At 37.4% G+C, this 25975-nt stretch overlaps 1 protein-coding gene across 14 annotated transcripts in view; it reads right to left on the bottom strand.

The window, feature by feature from the left end:
- The window catches only part of LOC119796030 (protein shisa-6-like), a 109575-nt gene that overhangs the window by 68820 nt on the left and 14780 nt on the right, over positions 1-25975 (bottom strand). For all 14 annotated transcript variants that reach the window (XM_038304339.1, XM_038304340.1, XM_038304345.1 and 11 more), the window contains exon 4: positions 24212-24313. In XM_038304339.1, coding sequence (XP_038160267.1) covers positions 24212-24313 — 102 coding nt within the window. The remainder of the gene's footprint in view (positions 1-24211; positions 24314-25975) is intronic.

The following is a 25975-nucleotide window of genomic DNA, read 5'->3' as shown; positions in this document are numbered from 1 at the left end:
ATTTCAACGATGTGACTTTGCAAATATCTTTTGAACTTCTCTGTCTAAGATCCTATTTCAGAGAGTTTGTCTGTGATCATTTTTGTTCATAATGGACTTCTTTGAAGCCACATTATCTTTATACAAAAAAGCAAGCTACAAAAGCACAAATTCTCTGTATATCAGTTACTTCTGCAATCATCTGTCATAACAAAAGATTAGACAAACAACTCCCGTCTATTCAGAAAACAAAATAGCTTCATTTAAATCTACATGTGCTTTAGAAACCACCATCAGTCATAGTAGGCCAACACGTGCATATATACTGCAAACAAAGGTACAGATGATTTCTCATTTGGGGGAGTAAGGAATGGTAAAGGATTGCCAATTCTTGAGTTGATCAATTCTACTTTTATCATTTCATATCAGCTTTCTTGTGTCAGCTGGTTTTCGGAAAATTTCTGGTATCAGAGTTTTAAAAAATTAAAGGCTTAAGGCTTTTTTTGATCTAACATTGGAGATATTTATCTCTGCATTTATCCTATCCCCTTGGGGAGCAGTGGATTGCCATCATGGGGCACCCAGGGAGCAGTGTGGGGTTAAGGGTCTTGCTCAGGAACCCAGAGTGTAGGCTGCGGGGGTCAAACCGAGTACTTGGAACCTTCTTAGAGCACAAGCGCTCTGCTCTACCCACTAGGCCAACACTCCCCCAACTTACATTAACAGCTTCATATGTTTTTTAAGCAATTTATGTCTCTGATGTCATTCATTTCAGCAATTACATTTAAAATGAACAGAGCGATGACAAAAACATGCAACAAGATCCCATTACTGAGATTATAACCAAGGCTGCAGATGGATGACCGATACCCTCCAGATAAGAGAAGCCAGCTCAACCAATATGCCGCACACTGCCCCAAAAGGTTTTATCAGATTTTAGAGAATGTGTTGACTAGTTTGTTTTTGTTTTTTTTTGTTTTTTTCCAGTCTAACTTTTTTCTGCATGCCATCAGCAGTTTGTTTTACACTTTTTCCATCCTTACAAGAAAGACAATACCATTAGGAAAATTAGGTCTAAAAGTTAAAGGAGCACCAATTCTCCATCTCAAAAAGGCAACTTTGTTTTTTCATAAATGAAACTATAAGGAGCATGTTTGTTGAGAAACTCATTGCATGTTGGCTAAGACCTTAAGTTCTTACAATAAGGCTAATTCTGTTTTAAAACCAAAAAGCCTGACAGGTAATCCATTCAATGTTAATTAATTTTGATTATTATTGGAGTTTCTATTTTACCTCTCTTATCACTAATGTTAGCTATCTGCTTGACGCTGTCCTCGCTGAGAACCAAAGATTTCTGCCTTCCATTTAAAGGCTTAAGCAATTGGAGTTACCTGTGTGTTGAAGTATGACATTGATCCAAGACATACATTAAACTGCACTCGATTAAATACCAGCAGTCAATAAGATTAACAATATGTGTAATGAATTTAAACAGGTTTTACAACAGGAAATCCACTACTTCATACAAACTCTTGAATTCTGCCAAGACGAATGTTCAAATATCTGCACAGATTTAAGTTATTATCCACTGAAAGAAGATTCTGTCCTTTGGACTGATCTGGTATTCAATGGTTGCCTCTGGAAATCATTATGAGTTGCTCACTGACTTGGCAAACAGCAGATGCCCTTCCTGACGTATCCAGAACTTAAACCAAAGCCACCAACATTACAAAGATTGTAACAACATCATGGACACTTTCCCTCTGAAGAAGTATGATAGGAAAACATTAACATTTAATGATCAATATAAGACTAACTCTCATGTTTAGTCGACTCCTGGTTCAGATTTACAAAAAATGTGGAAACTAACGAAATGTTACTTGAGTATCAGGTTTAGAATTTACACCCAACCAAAGCTAACTACAGTTAAATAATGTGTGGAAGATGGTATAGCATATGAAGCTTGGATAGGTCCCTTTATTGGATATGGGAAATTGAAATGTCAGTAAACAGCATCTGAGATAATATCACAGTTATATCATGTATAGGCCTGTTACGGCTGATATACTGTATAATGAAGCAGTGAAAGTGACCCTTGTCCAACCTCCTGTGTTCTCACACCTGTATCACATTCCCTCAGTGACTCGCTCAGTGGGGGTTTAACGGGCTGTATGTGAGAGCCCCTTCCTCGTATAACACAATGTGGCCCTTAGGGCCTCTGGGGAAAATTCATTATTTATTGGTGTAGAAGGGGCATCTTAATTATAATATCCCACCCCCCTCGTCTATTACCCTTACAGTCCAGATTGAATACCTGTATTGGTGGTAATTCAAGAGCCTACCTAGCTCACAAAAACTGCCATGGTGACAAGGTAGAGGCAATTTGCCATTCTGGTGAAGGAAAGGGCCAGGAAAGCAGTGCCGTAATGTGCGGTGGGGGAATGGAGTAAGTGACAGCTATGAGATGTAGAAATGACGGTGTTTTCTCTCTGTTTAACAACTAGGTCCTGGAGAGCCTATTTTCAACACCAAAGATATCTGCTCAGCATGTCAAGACCTTCATGTTTTGCACCTTTTTTCAAGACTTAAAATTAAAACCTTATGCGAAACTCAACGGGGCATTAATCCCTCATCGTTTAGCCACCAGGTTGCATAAAGAACAGTCTAATGTGGTTAAAACAAGGCACGGAGTGTCGGCTTCTTTTTTAATATGAGGCAGAGATAATGAAATGGTGCATTTTAGGTTCCAGACTGAGTCCTATTATTCACTGAGAGCAAAAGCAAAAGCTGGCTCCTAATGGTTTATTGTCTGTGAATGCGAAATTAGCAAATTGTTTAGGTGTGCAGTAAACAATTGGCCAATGCAAATTGATAATGATTACTGATTACCGCAGAAACAAGACTCATTTATCAGACCCCGCATAAGACGCTAGGTTGCTGGTTTTTGACGTGTCTGCATTTACAATGGGATGTTGTTTTTCTAAGTAAGTGTTTTTGTTTTTTTTATTGATGTTGCAATGTATGCATAAACTGAGAACCTAGACCTGACTTTACTTGGTGGCCATTGTGTCCTACATTTGCTATAACTTGCATTTGATAATATAGCATTAAAAATGTGTATGATTTAGCTTAAGAGATGGAACCAACGCTCTAACAAAATTCAGTCCCAGCAGAACAACTACAAACATGTTTTGGACTTAGCTTAGGAAAAATCAATGAGGAAAAACTAGAAGGAATGATCGTTCAAATTAGCACCATACTACAGACACACGCTCTGCTTTTGCCTTTTCAATTTTTCATCGGCTGGAAATGGATTTTGAGATGGATGCCAACCCAGAGCTGATAAATTTTAATTTGATCCCTCCCATGCATCGGTATTTGCACAATGTAACTGGCAAACAGAAGTCCTGTGCTCTGAATGGTAAGTCTACATTCAGATTATGCACAGAATAAGAAGTCTCCCCTACTCTTGTCCAACAAAAGGCAATCATTCCATTTGTTTTCCCCACACAATGGCCTCTGGATAATAGCGATTGGAGGGTGGGGTGGATGGAGGAAGAAGCAAGCAAGTTATCTGCCTTTCCCAGTCTCTGTCTCTGCCTCCTTGTTATGAATAATAGATTACTGATGAGTGTGTGACTTTGTGGAGTAGGAAGTGGGTTTGGAGCTGCTTGAGGTCAACATGCCAACGTCATGATCGGTGCTTTACCAGGTTTGTGTAAAATAATGTGTATTTTATGTAAATAAAAACTTAACAGTAAAAGGAATTTTGTTGTTCTTCTTTCACCTGAGGGATCTCTGTGAAGCACATAGATTTTCAGAACACAACGTCGATCTTTTCAACATGTTTACAGGCAAAGGCCAGCTGTATCTGTTGCTTTATCTATACAAATTCAGTCTGTTATGCATTATGCAGGCTTAGCCTTCTTTGTGCTCTCTAAGTCAGATTCTCAGCTAGGGCAATGACACCAACTGTGAACTGCAGGTTAAATTATAACTAGAATCCAAATAGCTGTTGCAGTGTAAATTAAAAAATCTAGTCAGGGCTTAAACACATTGTGACTAGGGTTTGCTGGAAGAAAAAGACTGTTTGATTCAAAGCCTCAACACTGTCCTTTAAGCAGCGGATTAACAACTCTCAGATCTGCTGTTTTGTGTTTAATGAGAGAGGATGCTCACTGCTAACATTCAGTCATATAAGAAAAAAAAATAAATTAAAGCCACATTCTGGATTTAAATTCCATCATTACATTGAAAAGAAAGAGAAAAACGCTTTGTGTGTGAAGTGTAAAAGTAATAATACATTTTATTTGAAAGCGCCTTATCACAACACCCAAGGACACTGTACAGGCAGATAAAAACATTAAAAACAGGAAGCTAAAAAGTACAAGCATAAAGATGCCACAGAAAACAAAACAGCAGGAAGTAAAATAAAACCAAAGGAAGAAAAGGAAGAGAACAATATTGAAGTGATGCGTAAGAACTAGATGGGATAGGACTGTCTGAACAGGAAAGTTTTGAGTCTGGATTTGAAAAGAGGGAAGGAGTCCATAGTACGGAGATCCAGAGGGAGGGAGTTCCAGAGGTGGGGAGCAGAGCGACTAAATGCCCGGCTCCCCATTGTGACCAGACGGGCCGAGGGAACGGAGAGCTGGAAGGAGTGGGAGGATCTTAGGGAGCGGATGGGGGTTTTAACGTGAAGGAGATCTGAGATGTAAGATGGAGCCAAGCTGTGGAGGGCCTTGAATGTAGTTAGGAGGAGTTTGAAGATGATTCTTTGTTTGATGGGGAGCCAGTGGAGTTGTTGCAGGATGGGAGTGATATGATGAGAAATGGGGGTCCGAGTGATCAGGCGTGCTGCAGAGTTTTGGAGGAGCTGTAGTTTCTGGAGGGACTTGTTTGGAAGGCCAAAAAGAAGTGAATTACATTAATCGATGCATGAAGTGATGAGACTGTGAACAAGAATGGCGGTAGTTTGGGGAGTGAGGGAGGGACGGAGACGAGAGATGTTACGCAGATGGAAGTAGGCAGACCGGGTGATGTTGTTAATGTGGGACTGGAAGGAGAGGGTGCTGTCGAGGACGACACCCAGACTCTAGTATAACAAACTGTTGTTATACAAAAACAAAAATGTTTGTGGTCTCTCCATTTTATCCTCGAAAAGGTGCACAAGAGCAACAAATGGCCAACAGGGTTTGATATTCCTTTTAAAAGTTCACAGGTTTAGTTATTTCTTAGCAGACTATCATGACTATCCACAAGTGAAGAAGAAGATGGTAAATAAGGAGGCTTAAGGAATTAAAGGTGTTAAAAAAAAAAAATTTCATCAAGGGATCACTAGCAAGGGTAGAGTAAAGGGACTTCCATGCATCTAGTTTCTCTTCCTGATTCTTCCTTCCAGGACCACAAAGTGAAATGTTGCCTGTCAGTTATTGAGCTGCAGGATAATGTAACATGCTTTTATTTAGTCTGTGGAATGACGGACCTGGGGAAAACCCAAACAGACACTAAGTGGATTTGGACACCCCCTGTAGAAAGATCGCAGATGGGATAAATACCCTGAAACCTTCTTGCCACCAACAACCCTCAAAGTTCATCAAGGTTTCAAAAAGTTACTGTTCCAAACTGAATAGATATTCCTCACCTCCAACCTTTGCTGTATTTGCAGAAAAAAATCACCTTATCCTCAATTAGAAAACAAGATAAATATGTGTTCAGGTACAGAAAGGGCTATTTTAATCTTGAAACTTTTTAGGCAGAAACAAGTTTTGCCATTAGAGATAATAAAAAAGAAATCCCACTCACACCAATTCCAAACTTAAAATCAGAGTTATTTTCTGCAAAATAGTCATTAACTGTATTTTTATGCAATCCTCATATGACTATAATGTAAAATAGTTATGAATAATAAATTTTTTATCAAATCACCTCATGCAGATGCTATATTTATAGCTAAACATATACATACATATATGTATGGATACCTGTACAATCACAAAGTCCTTAATTTTAAATATCCCCTTAAATTTCTCTTTATCTCCGTTCCCTTTCAAAAATCTAAATTAAAATGTTTAGGTAACTATTTATTTGCTACCTTTAACACAATTATAGCAGTTTAAAACTCCACTATATCATCAAACTCGAAAATATTTAATTATTTAATTAAATTAATTATTTAATATTTAATTTTGGGCTCTTGCACTGGCAGCACACAAAAGTAAACAATATTATGATCTAAATATATTACACTGACTAAAATGAAATGTCTATAGTGCTTTTCATATTCTAGGCTTTTCTCTCTGAATGTTCTGGATGACAGAACTTCAACAGAAACAAACAGCACGGTTAAATCAAAGGTCATCATACCTGAAAATGATAAACTGGCCTGTGCCTAAATGTCAGTAGGAAAAAAATAGTTATTCCTCTCAAAGTCAGTCCAAAACAAAGATGCAAGGGCAGGTGGGGGATGGTACAATGGTACTCTGTTATTAAACTGGAATGAAACTCCTTCACCTTGTTAATTAAATGCATCCAAAAATGATGATTGATTCCTGTTTGGTCAACCTTTGCTTTAACTTTGTACAAAGCTCTGCTGATCAAAGATGAATAACAATTCCAAAGAAATCTGCATGAAAAAGTCCTTGCATTCCAGCTGGTGCATTACATATCTGTGCTTACGTAAATGAGCGCCAATAAGAGTTGCCATGCTGTGCAGCAGGCAAGGCTTTGATTGATGCTACACATTAAGGCTATGTTACTGTGCCCAAGCAAATGTCAAAGCAGCCTTGTCAGCCTATTACACCCCCCACCCCGCCCTACCACCTTTTCTGTGCACAATCTCTTCATTGAATCTTTTAAAACTTAATTTGGTAAACCACTTGAGATAAAAATCACCCTACAACTTTAGTTTACTGTTTTCTTTTAAACATAGACATGTCATTCTTTATTATACTTATCATACTTATACCTTAGGAGCAGTGACGTGCGGTGAGGTTCATAGCTGGTGAGGCACTGACGTCATCAGAATCAGATTTGCAAATAGATGCATAGATTGACAGCAGTTTACAGGTTATGTTTCACTTCTGCATCCTTACACATACAAACTGTAGCTCACAAAACACACATTTCCTTAAAAAACAAAACAAAATAAATGTTATTACTGTCTTACCTTTACTTATAAATGAATAGAAGTCCTCCTTATCTTCCTTCAGTTTTAAAAGTCTCTCTGTCTCAATGGAGATCACTGCCAGGGAAGAAAGCCTTCCTTGATCCGTCCTGTTCCTGCCTTATGTTTTCAGTCTCTTGAGCACCCCCTGCCATGAGGCAAGAGAACTGCCTGCCTCACCTCGAACTTGTTCTCTGCCGTTTATAATCGCTCATTACACGAAACACGTTACACAAACACAGTTGGTGACAAAAAGCTCTGTACATTATATACATAAGCCAAATTATTAGAAATAAGTTCACATATTACATTTGTTTAAACCATTTTATTGACGCCGTACAGCAACATGCTCTCTCCGCTTTGCAGCCAGCGCAGAGCCAGGGGTTGCGCAATCCAAGGTGAGGCAGAGCTCGCTGCTGCCTCACCGGCATCGCTTCCAAGCATTTGAATGGGAAAATAAGAAAATTCAGCGATTTTGAACAAATAAAAATCGAAATTGGTGAAGCTACATGAAAAATGAATATTTTTTAGTACAAACCACCGGATGAATATAACAATTTAAATTACTTTATGATTATATATTTTCTTTCTTTCCATGATGGCTGGTGAGGCACTGCCTCACCTGCCTCCCCTGACCGCACGTCACTGCTTAGGAGATAAAAGCTGTTCTTTTTTTCTTTTTCTTCCTCCAGGATAGACCACTGCCAGACAAATAGCTCGACTTGCTCTAAAGTGGCCCCAACAGAAGGACGATGATAAGAGAGCTGTCTTCCAGCTGTCATTTTCTCTGTCTGCCGCCACATCTCACATCACTGTAATTGACTGCTATCTGAGAGGGCTATTGTTCCTCAGGATTCCCAAGTGTCTTGTCAGAAAATCTAGGGAGTTTTGTCATTCACTGACCTCAACATTTTTTTTTCTCTGGTTGTAATACCAAAAGCTGCAAAGTGCTTGAATGTTTTTATTGAATAAAAATCATTATATCAGTTTTCAGTGCATGGACACAAAGGGTTGCTGCTGAGTTTAAGAAAAGATAGGAAAATAGTAGGAAATGTTCTTATCTTCCCCTAAAATCAAATAGAATAGAATCGAATAGAACCACTTTTTTTTTTTTATCCCAGAAGTGAAAGTAAATTTGGTTAGATAAGCAGACACAAAAAGAAAGTATAAAACTTGAAAAACTAGCAAGCATTAAAAAAAAAAGCTGAATAAAAGCAAACACATCTGTAACTGTCTGAAGAATGATTCAGATAATTCGCCACTATCATAAAAGTCCTGACAAGAATCAACCAGACAGTGTGGAAATTGATCCAGAATTTTTTGGAATGTACAGAGAGATATGTTTACATCTACCTCAGCAAACTTAAAAACTTGGGTTCTGATTGTGTGCCTAGTTTCCAACGTACATAACATGGTGTGTCAAACAAACCCTTTCTCCAGTCATAAATCTGGAAAATGTGAAATTTGTCCTTCCATTCTAACAATTACAGCAATTTTCCTGTAAAGCCAATGTACCATGTTTTTAATAATGTTAAGCAAATGCATTGTATAACTGTAATGGAATTGTTTACCTGCAGTGAGTATTAAAAAGTACCTCGGGTTGCAACATATAAAAAAAAAAATGGGTTAAGTTCTGTTCTAGATATTCCTACCAAGGAATCAGATCCCCCTTTTTTACCTGGCTATCTTGAGGTTTACATCACCCTCGCTCTTTTCCATCAGGTCTTTTAAAAATATATATTTTTAATCCCTGCTAAAAATGCTCACGTTTATTTCTCTCACAAAGCCAAACACACTGTTAGCTACCTACCTACTAAAACAATCTAAAGAGGATGGGTTATTTATTTATTTTTTTGCATATTTATCAAGCTTTATGAATTCGTATAATGCAACTATTGTTTACAAAGGCTTCTCTCTACTTGGCGATACACTACCAGAGGATATGTCTTTAGATTTACCTCTCAGAGACCATAAAGCATACCAAAGAGTTAGCGAAAGGCTCAGGGGTTACTCGCTTTCATCCAGCGACTTCCGCTTCTCTGTGCGCCAAATCAAAGTGAATTGTACAGCAGACATCTAACAAAGTAAACCTGAAAACTACCCTGTTATTCTCTAACACAAAAAGGTCAAGGAAATACTGCTCTGTTGTACTTTGGCACAGTTACTCACCTCTATCCATCCTAGAACCTCCTGCATATTCAGAGGAAGACACTCCAGAGACTGGTCATGGGAAATATGCCCAGTCATTTCTCCACATTGTGATTAAAATAAATCTGTTTTATCTCTCTTTTTCTCTCTCCCGTTCTCCCTCTCTCTCCCTGCTAATGAGAGCTGTGGCCCACGCCCTGCTCTCCAGGACCTTATTAACACTTTTTTATTGGTTATTCTATAGAGTGCTTAGCCAGAAGGTCAGCCATGCCACCTCCCCTGAACCTGACCATCAATTTGTATGACCCTTAATACTTAACCCAAGTACACAAGCGCTGTCAATCAAAAACTCACACAGGAAAGTCTAGCTGCAGCAGATTTTGTAGTCAAGATTGCGCCCTTAAGTTGGGGTAGTTTTTCAAAGTGCTATGAACCTAATTTGTGTAAGAAAGGTTGGAAAATAAGGTTTTGCTGGAAAAGCAAACTACAGCCATCCTTGAACTTTAACTTCACATGTTTGACAGAGAAACTGCACTGCAACTTATAGAGTGATTATGCTCATTCAAGGCTTTCTAATGTAGGCAAGCAAATACAGTCAATGAATAACCTCTGGACAAAAAAAAAAGAAAAAAAGTACAACTTTATTAAAGAGCTATCTTATTTTGCAACAAATAAATATGGAAGCAGATATTCACTGAAATGCCAAGAAATATATTTACTTTTCACAGACCCCCAGTTGCTTGTGCAAGGTCAGGGTTAGGAAACGGCAAAAGGTCAATCACACTAAGCCTAGTTCGGCCGGTTTTCTTTCTGTTAAAAAAGAGTTTTCCTTTCCACTGTCACATTACATGCATGCTCAGTATGAGGAATTGTTGCAAGGTCAGCAACACAATGAAACGGACTGTCCACTGTTGCTATATTCTCATCTAGGAGGTATGAATTCTGCAAAGTCACTGCAATGTTTCCTTGGAAATTAAAAGGATTAACTCTCACGGACTGAATTATCTACATAAAATCATTGGCAATAAAACTCAGTAAAATATCAGTAGGAGTGCATGTGTAAACAGAATTTCTCATATGTACTGTTTTTTCTTAGTCTGTTTCTTCAGAACTTGGACTGGCCTGGAGGGGGGTCACTTGACACCAAACTTAGTCCTCCTCAAGCAGCAGGGGAGCCATGAGCAAGACAATAAAGGATGCATAAAAATGTATTCTGTAAACTATAAAAAAAATAATAGTTTTATTAACTGCATTAACAGTGACATATCCATTGATAGCTGCATAATTGATTTGGTCAGGATGTACTTATTAAGCATATCAGGATTCCTCACCATCCCTGCAAGATGGGTTGTCCTGTTAGTTCTCAGTGCTGCATTTGAAACAGTTATTCATAACATTGTTTTGGAAAGTCTTGAGCATTTAGCGTGAATTAAACGATCTTATTTATCTGACAGATGTCAGTTTGTTCACGTTATTGATAAATCTTTATTGTACAGGGTTACTTGTGGAGTAATCAGTGCTAGGACCAATTCACTTTACTATATATATGCTCTAAATTGGTAGAATTATTAGACAGCATGGGATTAATTTCAACTATTATGCTGATGATACTCAGCTATATCTGTCTATAAATCCAGATGAAGCTAAAGCATTACATAGATTACAGGCACGTTGCAGACTCTTAACTTTCTGCTCCTGAATGTTGAATATGTAAGTTATAATCTTTGGACCAGAGTTTTTGAAAAATAAGATGATTAGTTGGTGAATTAATCTGTATGGGATAAAATAGTTCTTCAATAATTAAGTAAAAAATACGAGTATTATTTTATTTTATACATTTAAATCCCATATCAAAGAGGTTTCTAGAATGTACCACTTTCATCTGCGTAACATTGCAAAAATAAAAAATATCCTGATTGGGGGTGACGCTGACAAACTAGTCCATGCATTTGTTACTTCAAGGCTGGACTATTGTAGTTCTTTCTTATCAGGAAGTCCACAAACTGTAGTTAAAAGCCTTTTGCTGATCCAAAATGCTGCAGCCAGAGTTCTGATGAAAATTAAAAAGCGAGAATATATTTCTCCTATCTTCTAGCTTCTCCTCATTGGCTTCCTGTAGAATCCAGCTTCCTTTTGTATCTCTGCTTCTTTTTCTATGTCTGCTTCTGTCTCCTTTAACCCCAGTTGGCCTCAGCAGATGGCCGCTCACACTGAGCCTGGTTCTGCTGGAGGTTTCTTCCTGTTAAAAGGTATTTTCCTCTCCACTGTCACTACAAACATGCTTGGTGTGAGGGATTGCTGTCAATGAGTCGATGCAATAAGCTGGTTTACCTTAGATAGGAAACTTTGAACCAATCTGACTGTATGATCTTGTTAAATTGTCTCTGTAAAGTTCCTTGAGATGACATGTGTTGTGAACTGTATGAATAAACTGCAAGAAAACATATCTACATTTATATTAGACTTTAAATGTTTGTGATGTTGACGATAAAAAGCGTTGAACACAGAGTCCAGACTGGTCCGAGGATAAAGGTGGCAGATATATTTGCCTTTGCAGGACTTAATTACAAACATATGAGAAAAATACAACCCACAAGTATAACATAACATATTTAGTGGCTTTATTTAGTTATATATGCAGATATGCATTGTGGAAGCAGATAAGATTCATAATAAGACTAAGAGCAGATGTTAAGATGAAGCTCCTTATTTTTCCTGTTAAATCTGCACAGTTGCTAAAAAAAAGAAAAAAGAACACAAACAATTATAGCAGTTATTAATCAAAGGGTAAGGACTTGGCCAAGCGAAAGTTGGAGCAGTGTGATAATTGTTGATTTAGTACTACGACCCATCAGGTTAATCAGAACAGCTGATGATAGCTTATATCAAACCAACTCACCACAGCTGTACTATAGGTAGCTTTGTCTGTTGTGTCAGTGTGACTTCAGGACTTTATATTTGTGTATTGAAACATCTGCCTGCTGCTTTCATGAGAGCTGATGCTAATAAAGTTTTAGGGCTAAATAATAAAAACGTCTTAGGCATCATAAGGCGAAAAAATCCATAGAGGTACCATTGAGAAATATTGAAATTTACTACAACTTAGGTTCTAATAAAATCTGTATCTGCCACTCAAAAAGAATCATTTATACTGGATGAAGATGTTTTGTATTAGAAATGTTAGCAACATTCTTGTAAGTTATGTTGTAATAGAACAGAGAAGGAAGAACAGCGTATACCTGTGACAGAATCTTCACAGGATGTTAAAGTACGAGCTAGTACTGCTTCACTAGCATAAGCTAGCTGGTACAGGAAGTTAAAAAAAGTTCAAATAAAAGTAAACATCAGTAATCATTAGGAATAGGATCAAGAAGCATAACATGTTTCTAAATTAGATCAGGTGGTTATATGAGTCTGCATTTAAGTTTTTTTGTCCTTTTAAAAGAATGCATGTACACTGCTTATGTTGTTTTATGGTACCCCTTCGCTCTGATATTGTAAAAATAAAAATGGAAAACATTTATCAAAACAAGCATTTTTAAATATTTCAAAAACCGATCATGAACTATTTACCATGGAGAAACTAGTTAATGTTTGCTACACTATTCATAACAACAGCATGAACACCACTCTGCTTAATTTGTTCTTTTAATAACCATCAATCATTGATGGCATTTTAGATTGCTTAGCTGCTTCATTCTTAGTATAAGAACTGTTACATTCTGAAGGAATTTTTAATTAAAATGCTCCTGTTACAAAACCAAATCTAAATACAAATCACTAACAAACAACTTCAGATTGGTCAGATGCATTTGCACCCAAACATAACCCTCAAGTTTAAGTTCAAGCTCAGTCTAATTCAACAAAAAAACGCATCTTCATGTTGGAGGGACTTGGATTAAATGAAAAAAACAGAGAAAAACTATTCTTGGTTGAACCTACAAACATCACACAAAAAACAACATGCTAACTAACTTTCAGTAGAGAACAAAATGTCTTTATTTTAAACTTGATTATAACATGGGGATAATTTTTAGAAAGAATATTAGGATTCCTGCCCAGAAAACCCGCAAATGCAAACCTAGCTTGAAGTCTTTTATGAATGGAATCAACATTTAAACAACAGATCCACATCTACCGAATATACAGCTAGTTGTTGTCAAAAGAGGAGTATTACCAAACAGCAGCTATTCGATTATTTAAAATTAATACAACATTCTTGTATTTATCATGTGTGCAAAAAGCACACATGGTCTTAAATACCCTGGTTCCCTGTGAAATCTATGAAACATCAAGACAAATTACACAAAATATCAGGAAGTAAACTGCAGACCTCCTCAAGTGTTTTTCATTATTGTGTACAATTTCTATATGCCTGAAGGCGTCTCGTTCATCTGTTCAAACAATAATATGCAAATGAAAACACCACAGGGAAAAAGTGGCCAACTGTTCAGGAAGGTGTAGGGTTCTGTGTGCCAGGGATGAACGTGTTTTGGGGCAAAATGTGTGAATAAATGCCAGAACATAATAACTTGTGCCTTAAGCTGGTAGGTGACTATCAGTTTCCACAGGGAAACAAGGCTTGTTCAAGTGCGAGCATCAAGTAACTCAGAGAGGAAGAAACCATCACTATCAAGAGTGAATAAAAAGAAAATAATTTGTTTGACAGTGCACCTTACGTGCAAATGACCTTAAAATTTCGAGACATCATATATTTGATTTGATTGACACCTGTGTATAAGTTTGTCCATTAATAAACAATGTTACAATTGGGAGGGAAAGTGGAGCATTTCCCAAGAACATGGATGGGCCCCATGTCATTTAGGTGCTAGATGGGTCTCCCAAATGGACAGCAATCCTAAACATGCAACATCATGTCTTAAAGATAGAAACGAAAGTGTTTTGGAGAGGCCAAATGGACTACTAATCTGACTCAGTTACAGAAAATTTGTTAGAAGGAATGGGCAAAAATTCCAGCAAACTATTGTATGAAGCTTATGGAACAAAACCAAAATCATCTGAAATAATCTATATACATGTACATAGAAGGTGTCTCTATCAAATGATAAGATGTATGGGAGCAATAAATATCCCTATATTTTCTTATCTGGTTTCCCACAATTTTACCAAAAGAAAACTTCACCATAGCCTTTTGATTTGACCCTTTACGACCAAAACATTGTTTGATTAGCAGACTGACACCTCAGTAGTTCAGCGACGATGCATCTGGAAGCCTTCAGCCTAAATTTATTTCAGATCAGAAGTCCCCGTGCTATTCTACGGATGTGATGTCAAGCGAGTCTATGTTAAATGAATCCAACCTAGCAACTCAGCTATGACACCAATTGCAACTCCACACCTTGTCAAGCACGAGCCCCAGCTACGAGCAAAAGACTGCTGTGGTTCTTCGTTTAGCCACAGGTGGCAGTATAATTTGGAAACTTTGTAATGCCTCTATATCGCTAAGGAGAAATAAAAAGTTTCTTTAAAAAAGTGTATGTAAATATCTAGACTGAACCTTCTTCTCTTGGTAACGTGTTTTTTTGCAGAATAATTTGCTTCATTAGAACAACAAATAATGCCTCCTGCACTCCCTAATTCTCTGAAATTATATTGTAAATAGAAATTCTGTGATAACATCCTGCGCTAATAGTTCTCCTGCATCTCACATTCCACCAAACCAGGCACATTATATTCATAGAATTAATTCCCTGCCATGAAAACCAATTTGACTTCCTCCACAGGGCAGAATTAAAAGTTGAGCTTAGCAAGGTAATAAAGTATTGCACATGCTAAGTCAAGAATGGAGCTTTTGTCTGGAGTAATCACTTCCTCCAGTTGTTGTGGCTTGGCTGCGTTTTATACCAACAAGAGTGAAATATGGGAAAATAATTAGAACAGACGCATTCAAGCAGTAACAGCTTGCAAGCTGCATTTCTTTATGCAATCAAATTTACATATTGGCCGTCAATCATCTGTCTAATGCTGAAAATCCAGGTTAATCAAGCTGTTTCGCTTGTAATCCAGCTGCCCCACAGATGCCTGTTGGTCTGAAATCTTGACTGCTGAGCTATACTCTTTAAGCAAGATGAAATATATGCGGCAGTGTAGAAGTGATTTGCAGGATGCAGTTCGTGCCCAGCGACAGGAAGTGAATAGAAAAGTACACTGCAGCTCTCCCGTGACAAAAACAATTAATACAAACCCGCGATCACCCTTCAGTCGGGCTGTATTTGCTGGGAGCGATGATGTTTTTTAGAGTTGCATCACCACTTCCAGCACACAAGAGGAAGCAAAGTTGCTCCAGCTCTCTCTTATCTATCTTCTGAGATTATGTTTCCACAGAACTTTTATACAATTTTTGGCATCTCTGACGCTTCAGACTGAGTTCTGCAGTTTTCACACCCAAGGCGGTGTAGCAGTGTGGTCCCATCTGACAGCAGTACACACGCAGACACACAAACACACAACAGATAAGTGAGCAAGCTCATTAGTTTGGCTCAGTTTGACAGAAGCCTCCACCTCGCTGCCTCCTAATTTTGGACAAGAGGACAAGAGAATACGCCGAAACAAAGGAATGTGTTAGGCGGTGCATCGATCTGGACAGATGGCTGTGGGGACAGGAGCAAGGTTAGCAGCTGTGCATGCTAAATAAAGTTTACGCTAGTAAAAGTCTGTCACCCTGGGAAAACACATAGTTTGTGTAAAGAAATTGAACTTTAAACTTAGTGGTTACCTTTGCAGTATAAATCTTGACTAAATGAAATTGTACTGAGAGAGAGAAATTTGCGGTACTGCTTGTCTGAATCAAGATGAGTCTTCATCCACAGGCAGTTTATACAAGTTAAATAAGGACACCAGGCTAATTCTAAACTTTAAACAACACAGCCTAGAAAAAACAAACTTTTCCAAGTCCTTAAACTTTGTTTTTTTCTTTGTTACATCCACAAATCACATTATTTTTGAGTGTAGAGAAAAGCTCAATAGCTTTTTCGGATTTTATGTGGTTGACTGACACAAAGCCTTAACTGAACAAGTTGGGACACCAAGTTTTTATATATATATATATATATATATATATATATATATATATATATATATATATATATATATATATATATATATACATATATATAATATATATATATATGGGTTCAACTGTGTAAGTTATACAGTTGATGTTACAAAATACAGCTGATGTTTGATCAACAAAATAAGAATTAAAAAAAGGCACCAATATTAGTCTTTTAGGATATGTGACAAAGCCATGTAGCTTTAATCTTAGATAAGGTTGGCTTACCAAAAAGAGCGGCAGAATGAATAAAGGCCAAATGTTTAATTGTAAACAAATGTCTAATAACATAGGTCCTATTCATTCCCTTTTATCATAGTTCTCCAGTTTGTTATCTCTATGACATAAAATCCCAAAAAAAAGACGGAGGTCAATGACACGATGCAAAGAAAGTCAGTCTGTATCCTCTCAATAGAACTGGATATGAAAAGGACCCGTGTGAAAAGTGTTTTACTGTAACATTTGTTATCAATAGCTGCTCTATAAATGACCTGGAATTAATTGAATGGAGTAGTTTAGCAGACCAGTGTACATTCTTCCATTCTCGGGCAGTACTGCTGCTCCATTAATGTAATTGTTCATGAAATAGCAGATGCACTGCTAATTATGATTCCTTATAGAATCACAGATTAAGAAATGCTAATGAACTGCAAAAGATACATCTAGACAAGCATTTAAATAACAATCAACACTTAAATGTAACATGTCTAAGTGGCATATTCACTGCATAACCCACTTTCGGTTTTTATAAAATTAAACCATGTAGTTGTTCAGAAATAAGTCCTTGTGCAGAGACTGTTAAAGCCTTGGTTCCTTTAGTGAAAATAAATGATTCACAGACAGCAGAATGAAATACAATAAATATGCTCTCAAAACTAATTTCCCTAAAGGGTTCAAGTACATTGGCCCCTTTTTTTTCTTTACATAAGTTTTTGTTTCAAAGTTGAAAACCATAAATAAAAAAAATAAAAAAACAGCAACCACCAATTGCCCTGAGGGTGGACTGTATGTGTGTACTGGGCTTTGTCCGTCCTGTCTCTGATTGGATCACCTGAGGTGTGCGTTTTGGTCCTTATCCTACATGACTGTCAAAAAACTTGATTTACTGATGTTTTTTTTCAGGTTTAAAGTACTTTCTGAAATTTACCTCAAAGTGTGTTTGAAGTGTGATTCTCATTAAGCCCACAGATATAAAAAGATAGCCTTTTGAAAATAATCATAATTAACGGAAAAAATGCTTAAAATGAGTTACTGAAAAAAAATTACCTTTCAGTGTTATCCTAGGCTATTGAACCTGATTGTTTTCAGTATTTTTAATTATACAAAAGTGCTGCCACTCTGCACAGTGCACCCTGCAGCAAGAATGTTGTGGGTACCCGGTCTTTCTGCATGGAGTTTGCATGTTATCCCTGGGCATGCATGGGTTCTCTCCGGATATTCTGGCTTCCTCCCACAGTCCAAAAGCATGACTGTTAGGTTAATTGGCTTCTCCAAATTCTCTTTAGGTGTGAGTGTGAATGATTGCTTGTCCTGTTTGTCTCTATGATGCCCTGCGGTAGACTGGCGACCTGTCCAGGGTGTACCCCGACTCTCGCCTGTAGACAGCTGGAGATATACACCAGCACCCCTCGCGATTCTGAAAGCCTTCAGTAAGTTATTGAGAAACAGATAGAAAAGACATCTCTTGTCACTTATTTCATTCAATATGAACTAATTAACGGATGTTCCAAATCAGACAAAAACAAACCCTAAAACATGTGAAGTTTGGATTTTAATTAGAAAACCTGAGTTTCTTCTTACATAATGATTAATACTTTCATAACACCTGTTGAAAGCTGCAGTAATAAACTGTTGATGTTTTGTGGTATTCAATTAGATGCACATGAATGTTTAAATGAATAAACTGCAGAAAAATCTATTTTTTTATTGCTTGCTTATAAAAATTTGTCCTGTGTACCGACTGCTGGTTTATTAGCCTGTAATTGGAACATGGCTAGTATCGATGTCATTTTATCCATTCTGATTTGCAAGATAAATAGAATCAAATGACAACAGATTTCAGAAGCAGAGATAAATCAGTGATATTTTGACACAATCATATGCTTTAACTTCATGATAACTGACTCTCAAATTAAGCATGATGTGTTGATAAGAACTTTAGCCCCACAAAAAAGAGTAGAACGTGGTCTTAGCTAGTCAAAACATCTTTATATTTGCTGTCCACCACCATAGCAGTTGGCCTCTGCTGTGTATTTAAAGTTACCATGATGGAGAACTGGAAAGCCTCTATGATTAATGCTCTCCTCACCCGGCCTGTCAGTTTAGCTGGACAGCTACACTGCCTCTTGATAGGTTTTTCATTCCGTACTCTTCCTGCTCTTGGATGATGGATTGAACAGTGTTCCATCAGATATTGTTAAATAATCTCAACCACCTTTAAACTTCTCTACAACTTCCCCCACTTATCTGTCTGCTGTGTTACTTAGTCTTCAAGATACTATTTTGCTCTCCAATGTTCTATAAGCAAAGAAACTATAATACCTTCAAAGAAAAGCTTGATTTATAATCCTAATATACTAAAAAAGGAGGAGTCTATTTTCTTCCTGGGTAAGTTCTGAACATTTTATTTATCCCTTCATATGGCACTCACTGAAATACTTTGAAAAGGAAAATTTCAATGTAATAACAAGAAAAACTAGACTGAATATATAAAAAAATAAGAAAAGTGCTTCTATAAAAAATTAACGAAAAACACTCTGAGAGTAAAAGAAACACTTTTTTTTGGTACAACATAACCTTAGAGGAATTAATGCTGATACTGGCACTTACATTTTTTAGTTTATAAACCTAAGTATAATTTCTAACTAGGCTTATTAAGTTTTTAACTTTACTTTTTAACTTTTTACTTTATTCTTGACTTGTTAACTTTTTTTTTTTTCAATTTAATTCACAGTAGGTAATATATCATTCAAGGGCAAATCTAATTGGTCAAATGAATGCTAAAGTAACATGCGCAGCCATATAGTAGCATCTTTGCTTAATAGCTGGATATAGATCTTGTGCTTCTAGACCTCACTGGGGGGGGGGGGGGGGGGGACTCCATTTGTAAGACTTAATTGTAATTTATGAATTTAATTTATTGCAAGGGGTATGCAAGTGATCAAAAAAGCTAACTTGCCCTATAAAGGTTTAAGGGGATTTTATTTATCTCATAAAATATCAATAAAATAAGATAAAATTAAACAAAAACTGGTAGAGCACATAGGGTATGAATTGATTTATGAATGTTGAATATCCTAATAACAGCAGGGCTTCTATCCTTTTAGGAAGAACTTGGATTATAAATAGCTAAACCAGAGTTAATTCAATCATTCTAAAATAAATAAAAGCTTTACTTAAGCATAGGAAAAAAAAACTTTTATGGAGCATATTCATTGAATTCTAACAACAAAACAAGTCAATAATAGCAAACATATTTAGAAGACTAATTCCAAACCATAACTGTAGCTCATATCTTTTTTAAATCATCAGCTTTCAAAATGTTCAATACAATCCCAGTTTTGATACTTTCATTCAGGCCTATTGCACACATTATTGTGTGTCTCTACTTTTTTCAACATTATTGCTTCTACATAAGACGGCAGCGCAACAGAATTGCTGATTTCTGCACACATGATATATATTATTAAAAAAACCAATCAGCAAATCATTCATACTAGTAGGTTGTTTATGTAAAATGATCTAGAGGCAACAAAGAAAGTACTACAAATGGGAAAAATTATAACAGGAAATCAAAAACAGGAAGTCACAAAATTGGATATCTTGTGTCAGAAAATTATGTTTACGTGAATTGGTTAGAGTGAAAGATTAAATCCTGTCTGTAATAAAAACCTGGAACCAAAACCAGCTAAGGTGAATAAAAACCATTATTTGGGAAAATGTGTAAAACCAATTATTCTTGGTCTGCTCAGAGCCTACAGCTGATCTTCAGCATCTAGCCATGATGTGCTCTGCCGCACAGATGTGAAGCATCCAGCTGCTATTTCTCTAACCAACATCCACTGAACTCTCCTAACCCTCTTTACAGCCCAAAAGGAACCGCTCTGCAACATACAGACAAACTTTCCATAATTAACAATCAAACACATCTACTGCGTGTATAATTAGGCACGAGAACAGACGGCGAGCCAGAGGAACATATCTTGACTTCTAAACCTTGTTCAGTCAACGTGACACAAAGCCTTCGTGCTAAAAAAGATACTAAAATAAATAAAAATATAAAAAAAGAAATCATAGAAACCTAGTGATGGACACAACATCTGTCTCTGGATGTATTTTTCCCATTGACTCTTCTGTGTATGCTGTTTTTTTTTTTTTTTTTTGATGTTTTGTTTTTTAGCCAGAGCAAACTAAGCTGAGCAAACCTCATCACAAAAACATGAAACTCTGTATTGTTTTTAATGCAGACAGAGTGTTTACACGCTGTTAACCTTAACGTGACTCATCTGAGTTCACATCAGCCCACGTCTTTACCTCAAAGGGCAATCATGTACAGCCAGAGGTACAGTTAATAGACTTTAATTTAAAATTTAAACCACATGGTTGCAACACATACAATCATCCTTGAATACAGAGAAATCAAAACAAATAAATCCAGAAATAGGTTTGGGTTTATGCTTCAAAATGTGGACAAGATAAAAAAATAAAAATAAAAACTTTAAGAAACACAAACCCAAAAAAATCTAGCTCTTCTTCAATGGCATCTAATATCTGATATGCAGTTAACAAATATAAAGGAGAGGAAAGTAACTGAAGCATACTCATTGATGTCAACCATTCTGATGCCATTTATTGAGGATTCTACAAACTTCCCATTCTGGTAGAGACTAGTAAAGCCCTAATCCAGAGTTACAAAATTAATTCACAATAACCTAGTAAAAATTAAGTCTTCCTCATATTTCTTACAGAGAAGTCAAAGGAATAGTCGGAAAAGTTGTTGAAGGGCAACAGACTATTGGTATAGAACTGGAATTATCAGATACAAATTTGTCCTGAAACTGATACGGAGCAAACCTGCTAGAGTATAGCTCTAATTTTGTTGTCGCAAACAATATTTTTGGAGAAGCAATTATGCAACACATTCTCCACAAAACACATTATTAATAGGGAGATGGGTAGGGTGGGAACAGTACTCGAGTTGAAAGGGGATGAGGGGGGAAGGCATCCCTCTTCTTAAGAAAATCTTAAAAATTATCCTCCTTCTTAAATGACCGTCCTCTGTGACATTTTATTACTGAATTGTAAAATTTCTACTATATATTAACAGTAATGGCAATAATATTGCCCTTTCAACATTTGGTGGGCTTTGGGTTTATGAGTAGCCTGAGCAAAATAAATAATATCAAAGAAGTGTCCTACCATGATTATCAAGCTGATCCCAGTGGGAAAATCGTCCTCTGCATTTTCCCTAACTATGCAGGGGCAGTGATAGCCATACCAGTCCAGGGACTGACTGCCATTCTACTGTACGGTGCCTTGGTCAAGGTCAAAGTCCGGCATACCTGACATGTACAAACCATACCATGCATAGCACTTGAGGTTAATAGACTATATTAGTTAGGCTATGTATCCTTCTTTCTGTTTAACAGCTAGACTACTGGGTGGGAACATTATGATCTAGCGCTGTCTTTCAGCTTAGACTACAGGTAGGAGAGTCTTAAAGAAACAGCACTTAATATTCTTTATAAAATCTGGGGATGAGAGGATGGTGGATTTTATGGGTGAAAATAATTCTAAACATAAACTAGAAATCTTTGTTCATTTTAGAGGATGATATTAAAGCAGCTAGACCATCTCCGCTCTTTTATCCCACTTTAATTTAAGTGAAAGAAGCAGAGATCAAACAGCAAAAAAGAGGCAAAGAGCCACCAGGATTTGTATGGAGGCTAAAAAAGTGCATCAATACAAAATATGTGACAAGATTCCCCAAAGAGAAGATGCTATAAAATCCTTTTAAAATGTTTTTCCTACAAATTTATATTGTGTTCAAATCTTTTTAGCTTCTATTTGTTGGTACCAACATTGCTGTGTATTTCATATTAAATAGCCTTTATTACAAACTTAAACTGAACTTGGTCAACACTCATTTCATTGCTGTAAGTGCAAGTCGGTTAACTTGACTACAGAGCACGCGGATAGCAAGGAGAAATATTTGTGGATATAGCTGAAACCAATCTGCATTAGATTAGAAAGAAGCTTGGATAAGCGGGGGAGGCATTCACAGAACTGTTTGTTTCATTCTATTGCCCCGAAGTGATTGTACAGTGCTGAAATGCTGTAGATACGGTAATTTCAAGATGCAACAATATCCGGACGGAAATTCAAAACAGAGTTTCCAATAATTTTAAAATGTAGTATGCAGTAACACCTGCCTTCAGGCACTGTGCAACCAATGATGCTGCCAAAAGAAAATACTGTTTAAAGAGTTCATGTATTTTACCAATTTTTCTTTCTTGTTTCTCTTTTTTTTTATCGGGTGGGATCAGGAAACCAACCCAGTGTCCCAATCTGTCATTTGTTTTTGCACCAGAGTAATCAAAAGCAAGAGGCTGCAAGAAAAACACAGACTTACCACAGATTTAGCAGCACAGATGCTGAAAGCTAAAGCACACCCCATACGGCTACAGGGAGTGTACTGCCAGCTGTGTGCGAGGCATGCTATTGTCATGTTTGCACAAGAGGGAAAATCTATTTAAACAAATTAGAACTGTAAATTTGCAAGATTCATGAAACCTAATAACTTTTTCCCGCATTGCTCATCTATTGCAGAGAAGCAGCGGCTGGTGGGGGGAGGGTGAGAGAAGGGAGTCGTGGTGCACAGCAACTAAACATCGCTGTGATTTCTTTTTTAATTCAAGCTCAACATGAATACCATAGTGGAACCCACCACCTTTGGGGATGAAAACAATCGAAGCAAAGAGCAAAAAGAAAAAGCTAATTTCAAGTCAACATAAATGCAATGTTTGCTCATTGAGAGTTAGCCTAGTGGAGAAACATCTTAGCCCCTGCAGTGTGACACCCTTGCTGCAACGCTTGGCGGAAGTGGATTCTGTTCAGCTGGTTGGACCTCCATTTATGGTTGCTAAAGCAACCCATAAATCAGAGCGGGTTAAAGCTGCTGGGATAAGGATGATGAACAGGAAATCAGCAGGTTCTAATGGTGATAAGGAGGAGCGCAGGTGTAATAATATACACAGCAGTGAAACTAAATTATATTTAAATCATGTAGACTTGCTACTAGAGCACTCATTTACAACACAGCAGTACAAGCATTCAATTAAATATTCAAAAGAAGTATCAGATGGAAGAGTTTGCATGCACCCATGCACTGCATCTGGTTTAGTGAATAAATAAATAAACAGAATAAATCACAAGATTTTAGCTGCATACTAATTAGTGTTTCCCCCCCTTGGGAAAACGTTGCCCCCTGCACCACCCCCAACTAATAGCATGTGGTCATGATTGTGTGTATGAGTTTAAAGTCACCTTCTCCACCCCCTGCGTCACCCATCAGTGGAGGTTGGTGTGCTTTAGCTTGTGCTTAATTGCAAAAACGCAGAGGCAGAAGTCCATGAGAATTCCTTGGGGAGGGAAATTGAATCTGAAAACATTTCACCTTCATCAAGTGTCTTGTTGTTGATCACCGGTGTTGCAAGTGAAACATTAGAGGGAAATTAACATTCAGTGGGTATACAGTACAGCGCAGTGCTGGTAGATGAGTGGAGATCACCGGCATGGAAGAAAAGAAGGAGTAAAAGGAGAAAATAAAAAAAAAGGTGCTGCTTTACCTTTCTGATGGCCTCGACCAAGCGTCACAAAGCCAGACGAGATGAAGTTGTGTAGGTCGCCGCCTCCACTGCTCCGGATGCTTTCTTTTCCATAGTGGAGACCTGGTCATGCATGCCAAACCACCACACGTAATCATGGAGAAGCATTCAGACAGAGACACGTACACAAAAGATAAAAGCAGATAGATAATCTTAAAATAAGAGAAAATACCAAACTATAGTTGCATTTTCAGTGTTAGAATCAGTCAAGAAAACTTGTTCTTGAATGAGGTTCGACGAATCTTTTAATGATCAGTTTCCTGTAAAAAAAAGTTGCAAATAAGCTTCTGTTTCAAGGTATTTTTTTTAATAAATTAAAAAATGAAACCTCATAAACACTGGAAGCTGAAGAAGATACAACCACAGGACCACCTGAGATGGTGGAATAAAACTATTTGAAAGCGATATGTTTTCTTTTCAATATATCTTTTATTTCATTTTATCAGACTAAAAGAAGATCACTGTCGTATAATTTGGTGTCCTGAATACACATTAGAAAAATTGGATGATGCACACTGTTACCAACATAGATGAACATAACACAAGCTTGGTCACTGATTGATGTCACTTCCATTTCAAGGAAGCTTTTCTTATTCATGATATATTGGCTTTATAACAAGTAACTATTTTCACTATTTCAGTGTTTGCTTAAAGCTACAGTGTGTAATAATTACAGGCATATAAAGTCAGAAATTTAATATATTATACATAACTATGTTATTTATTATCACCTATGAGCTCAGCCTTTTAACCATAATATTTGCGTTGCCTTAGAATTCGTTATTTATAATTACATAGGAGCGGGTCTCGCACCCATGGAGGCTGACATCTTTGCGCTACGGCAAGCGCAGAGGCAACAAACTAGCGATTGCGAGATCTCCCATGACGCTCAAAAATAACTACGGCAAGTTGAGAGAGATTAACTGAGACGGTACTGAACAGTAGATGGCAGTATTATGCCTGAGAAGCGTTTAGTCTGCCTGAAACCAAAGAAGAAGAAGAAGCAGGTATACTGCGCCTCAGTAACAAGAAAGGTGAACAAGGCGGCAGGCGTGAGTGACTTTGCAAACTGTTTGGCACTGTGTGGCCAAACATCAGACGAATGGAGGATCATGCCTACTCTGTATCACAATGAAAAGCGGCGGACACCGAACCCCCGTCATCTAAGAAGCGGAAACACGACGAGAATAAACGCAAGCGTGACAAGAAACGGCAAAAAACACGGATCAACATTGGCACGGCATTTACACGATGGAAGTCACTGATGGAGGAAAAAGGTTTTCAAAGTGACGCTCAAGTTGCCAGTTTTCTCTTGGACAGGTAATTAATCCTACACACACAATTGTCTAATATCACTGCAGTTTTTGGAGTACAGGATGCTCAGACCTGTCTAAAACAATAACATGCTGCGTGATGATGCTGTTACTCTCCAGTATACTTATTCAGCAACGTCCCTGACGTTTCACAGGTAATGATTCAGTAATTTTCTGTAAAATAATTTTCTGGATATATACCTCGGTTACTTCTCTCCGGCTCCTTTGGAGATCTTCAAGCCTTTCCTCCTCTGCTCTCACCCCGCTGGCTCCCCTCTCTCGCCTGGCCCTAGCTGCACAGCCTCCCTGCCTTCGCCCTCGTCCTCTCCCTCGCGTTGTAACCCCCGTGCCACCAAAATGACTTGGACTCTGTAAACGGGGGATATATATTCTTCCAGCGAACACAATCTCG

This window comes from Cyprinodon tularosa, unplaced genomic scaffold (assembly GCF_016077235.1).
Source record: "Cyprinodon tularosa strain WSP-4 unplaced genomic scaffold, ASM1607723v1 ctg531, whole genome shotgun sequence".
Taxonomy (NCBI): domain Eukaryota; kingdom Metazoa; phylum Chordata; class Actinopteri; order Cyprinodontiformes; family Cyprinodontidae; genus Cyprinodon; species Cyprinodon tularosa.
The sequence above is the reverse complement of the archived record's forward strand: the minus strand, read 5'-3'. Positions and strand labels throughout refer to the sequence as shown.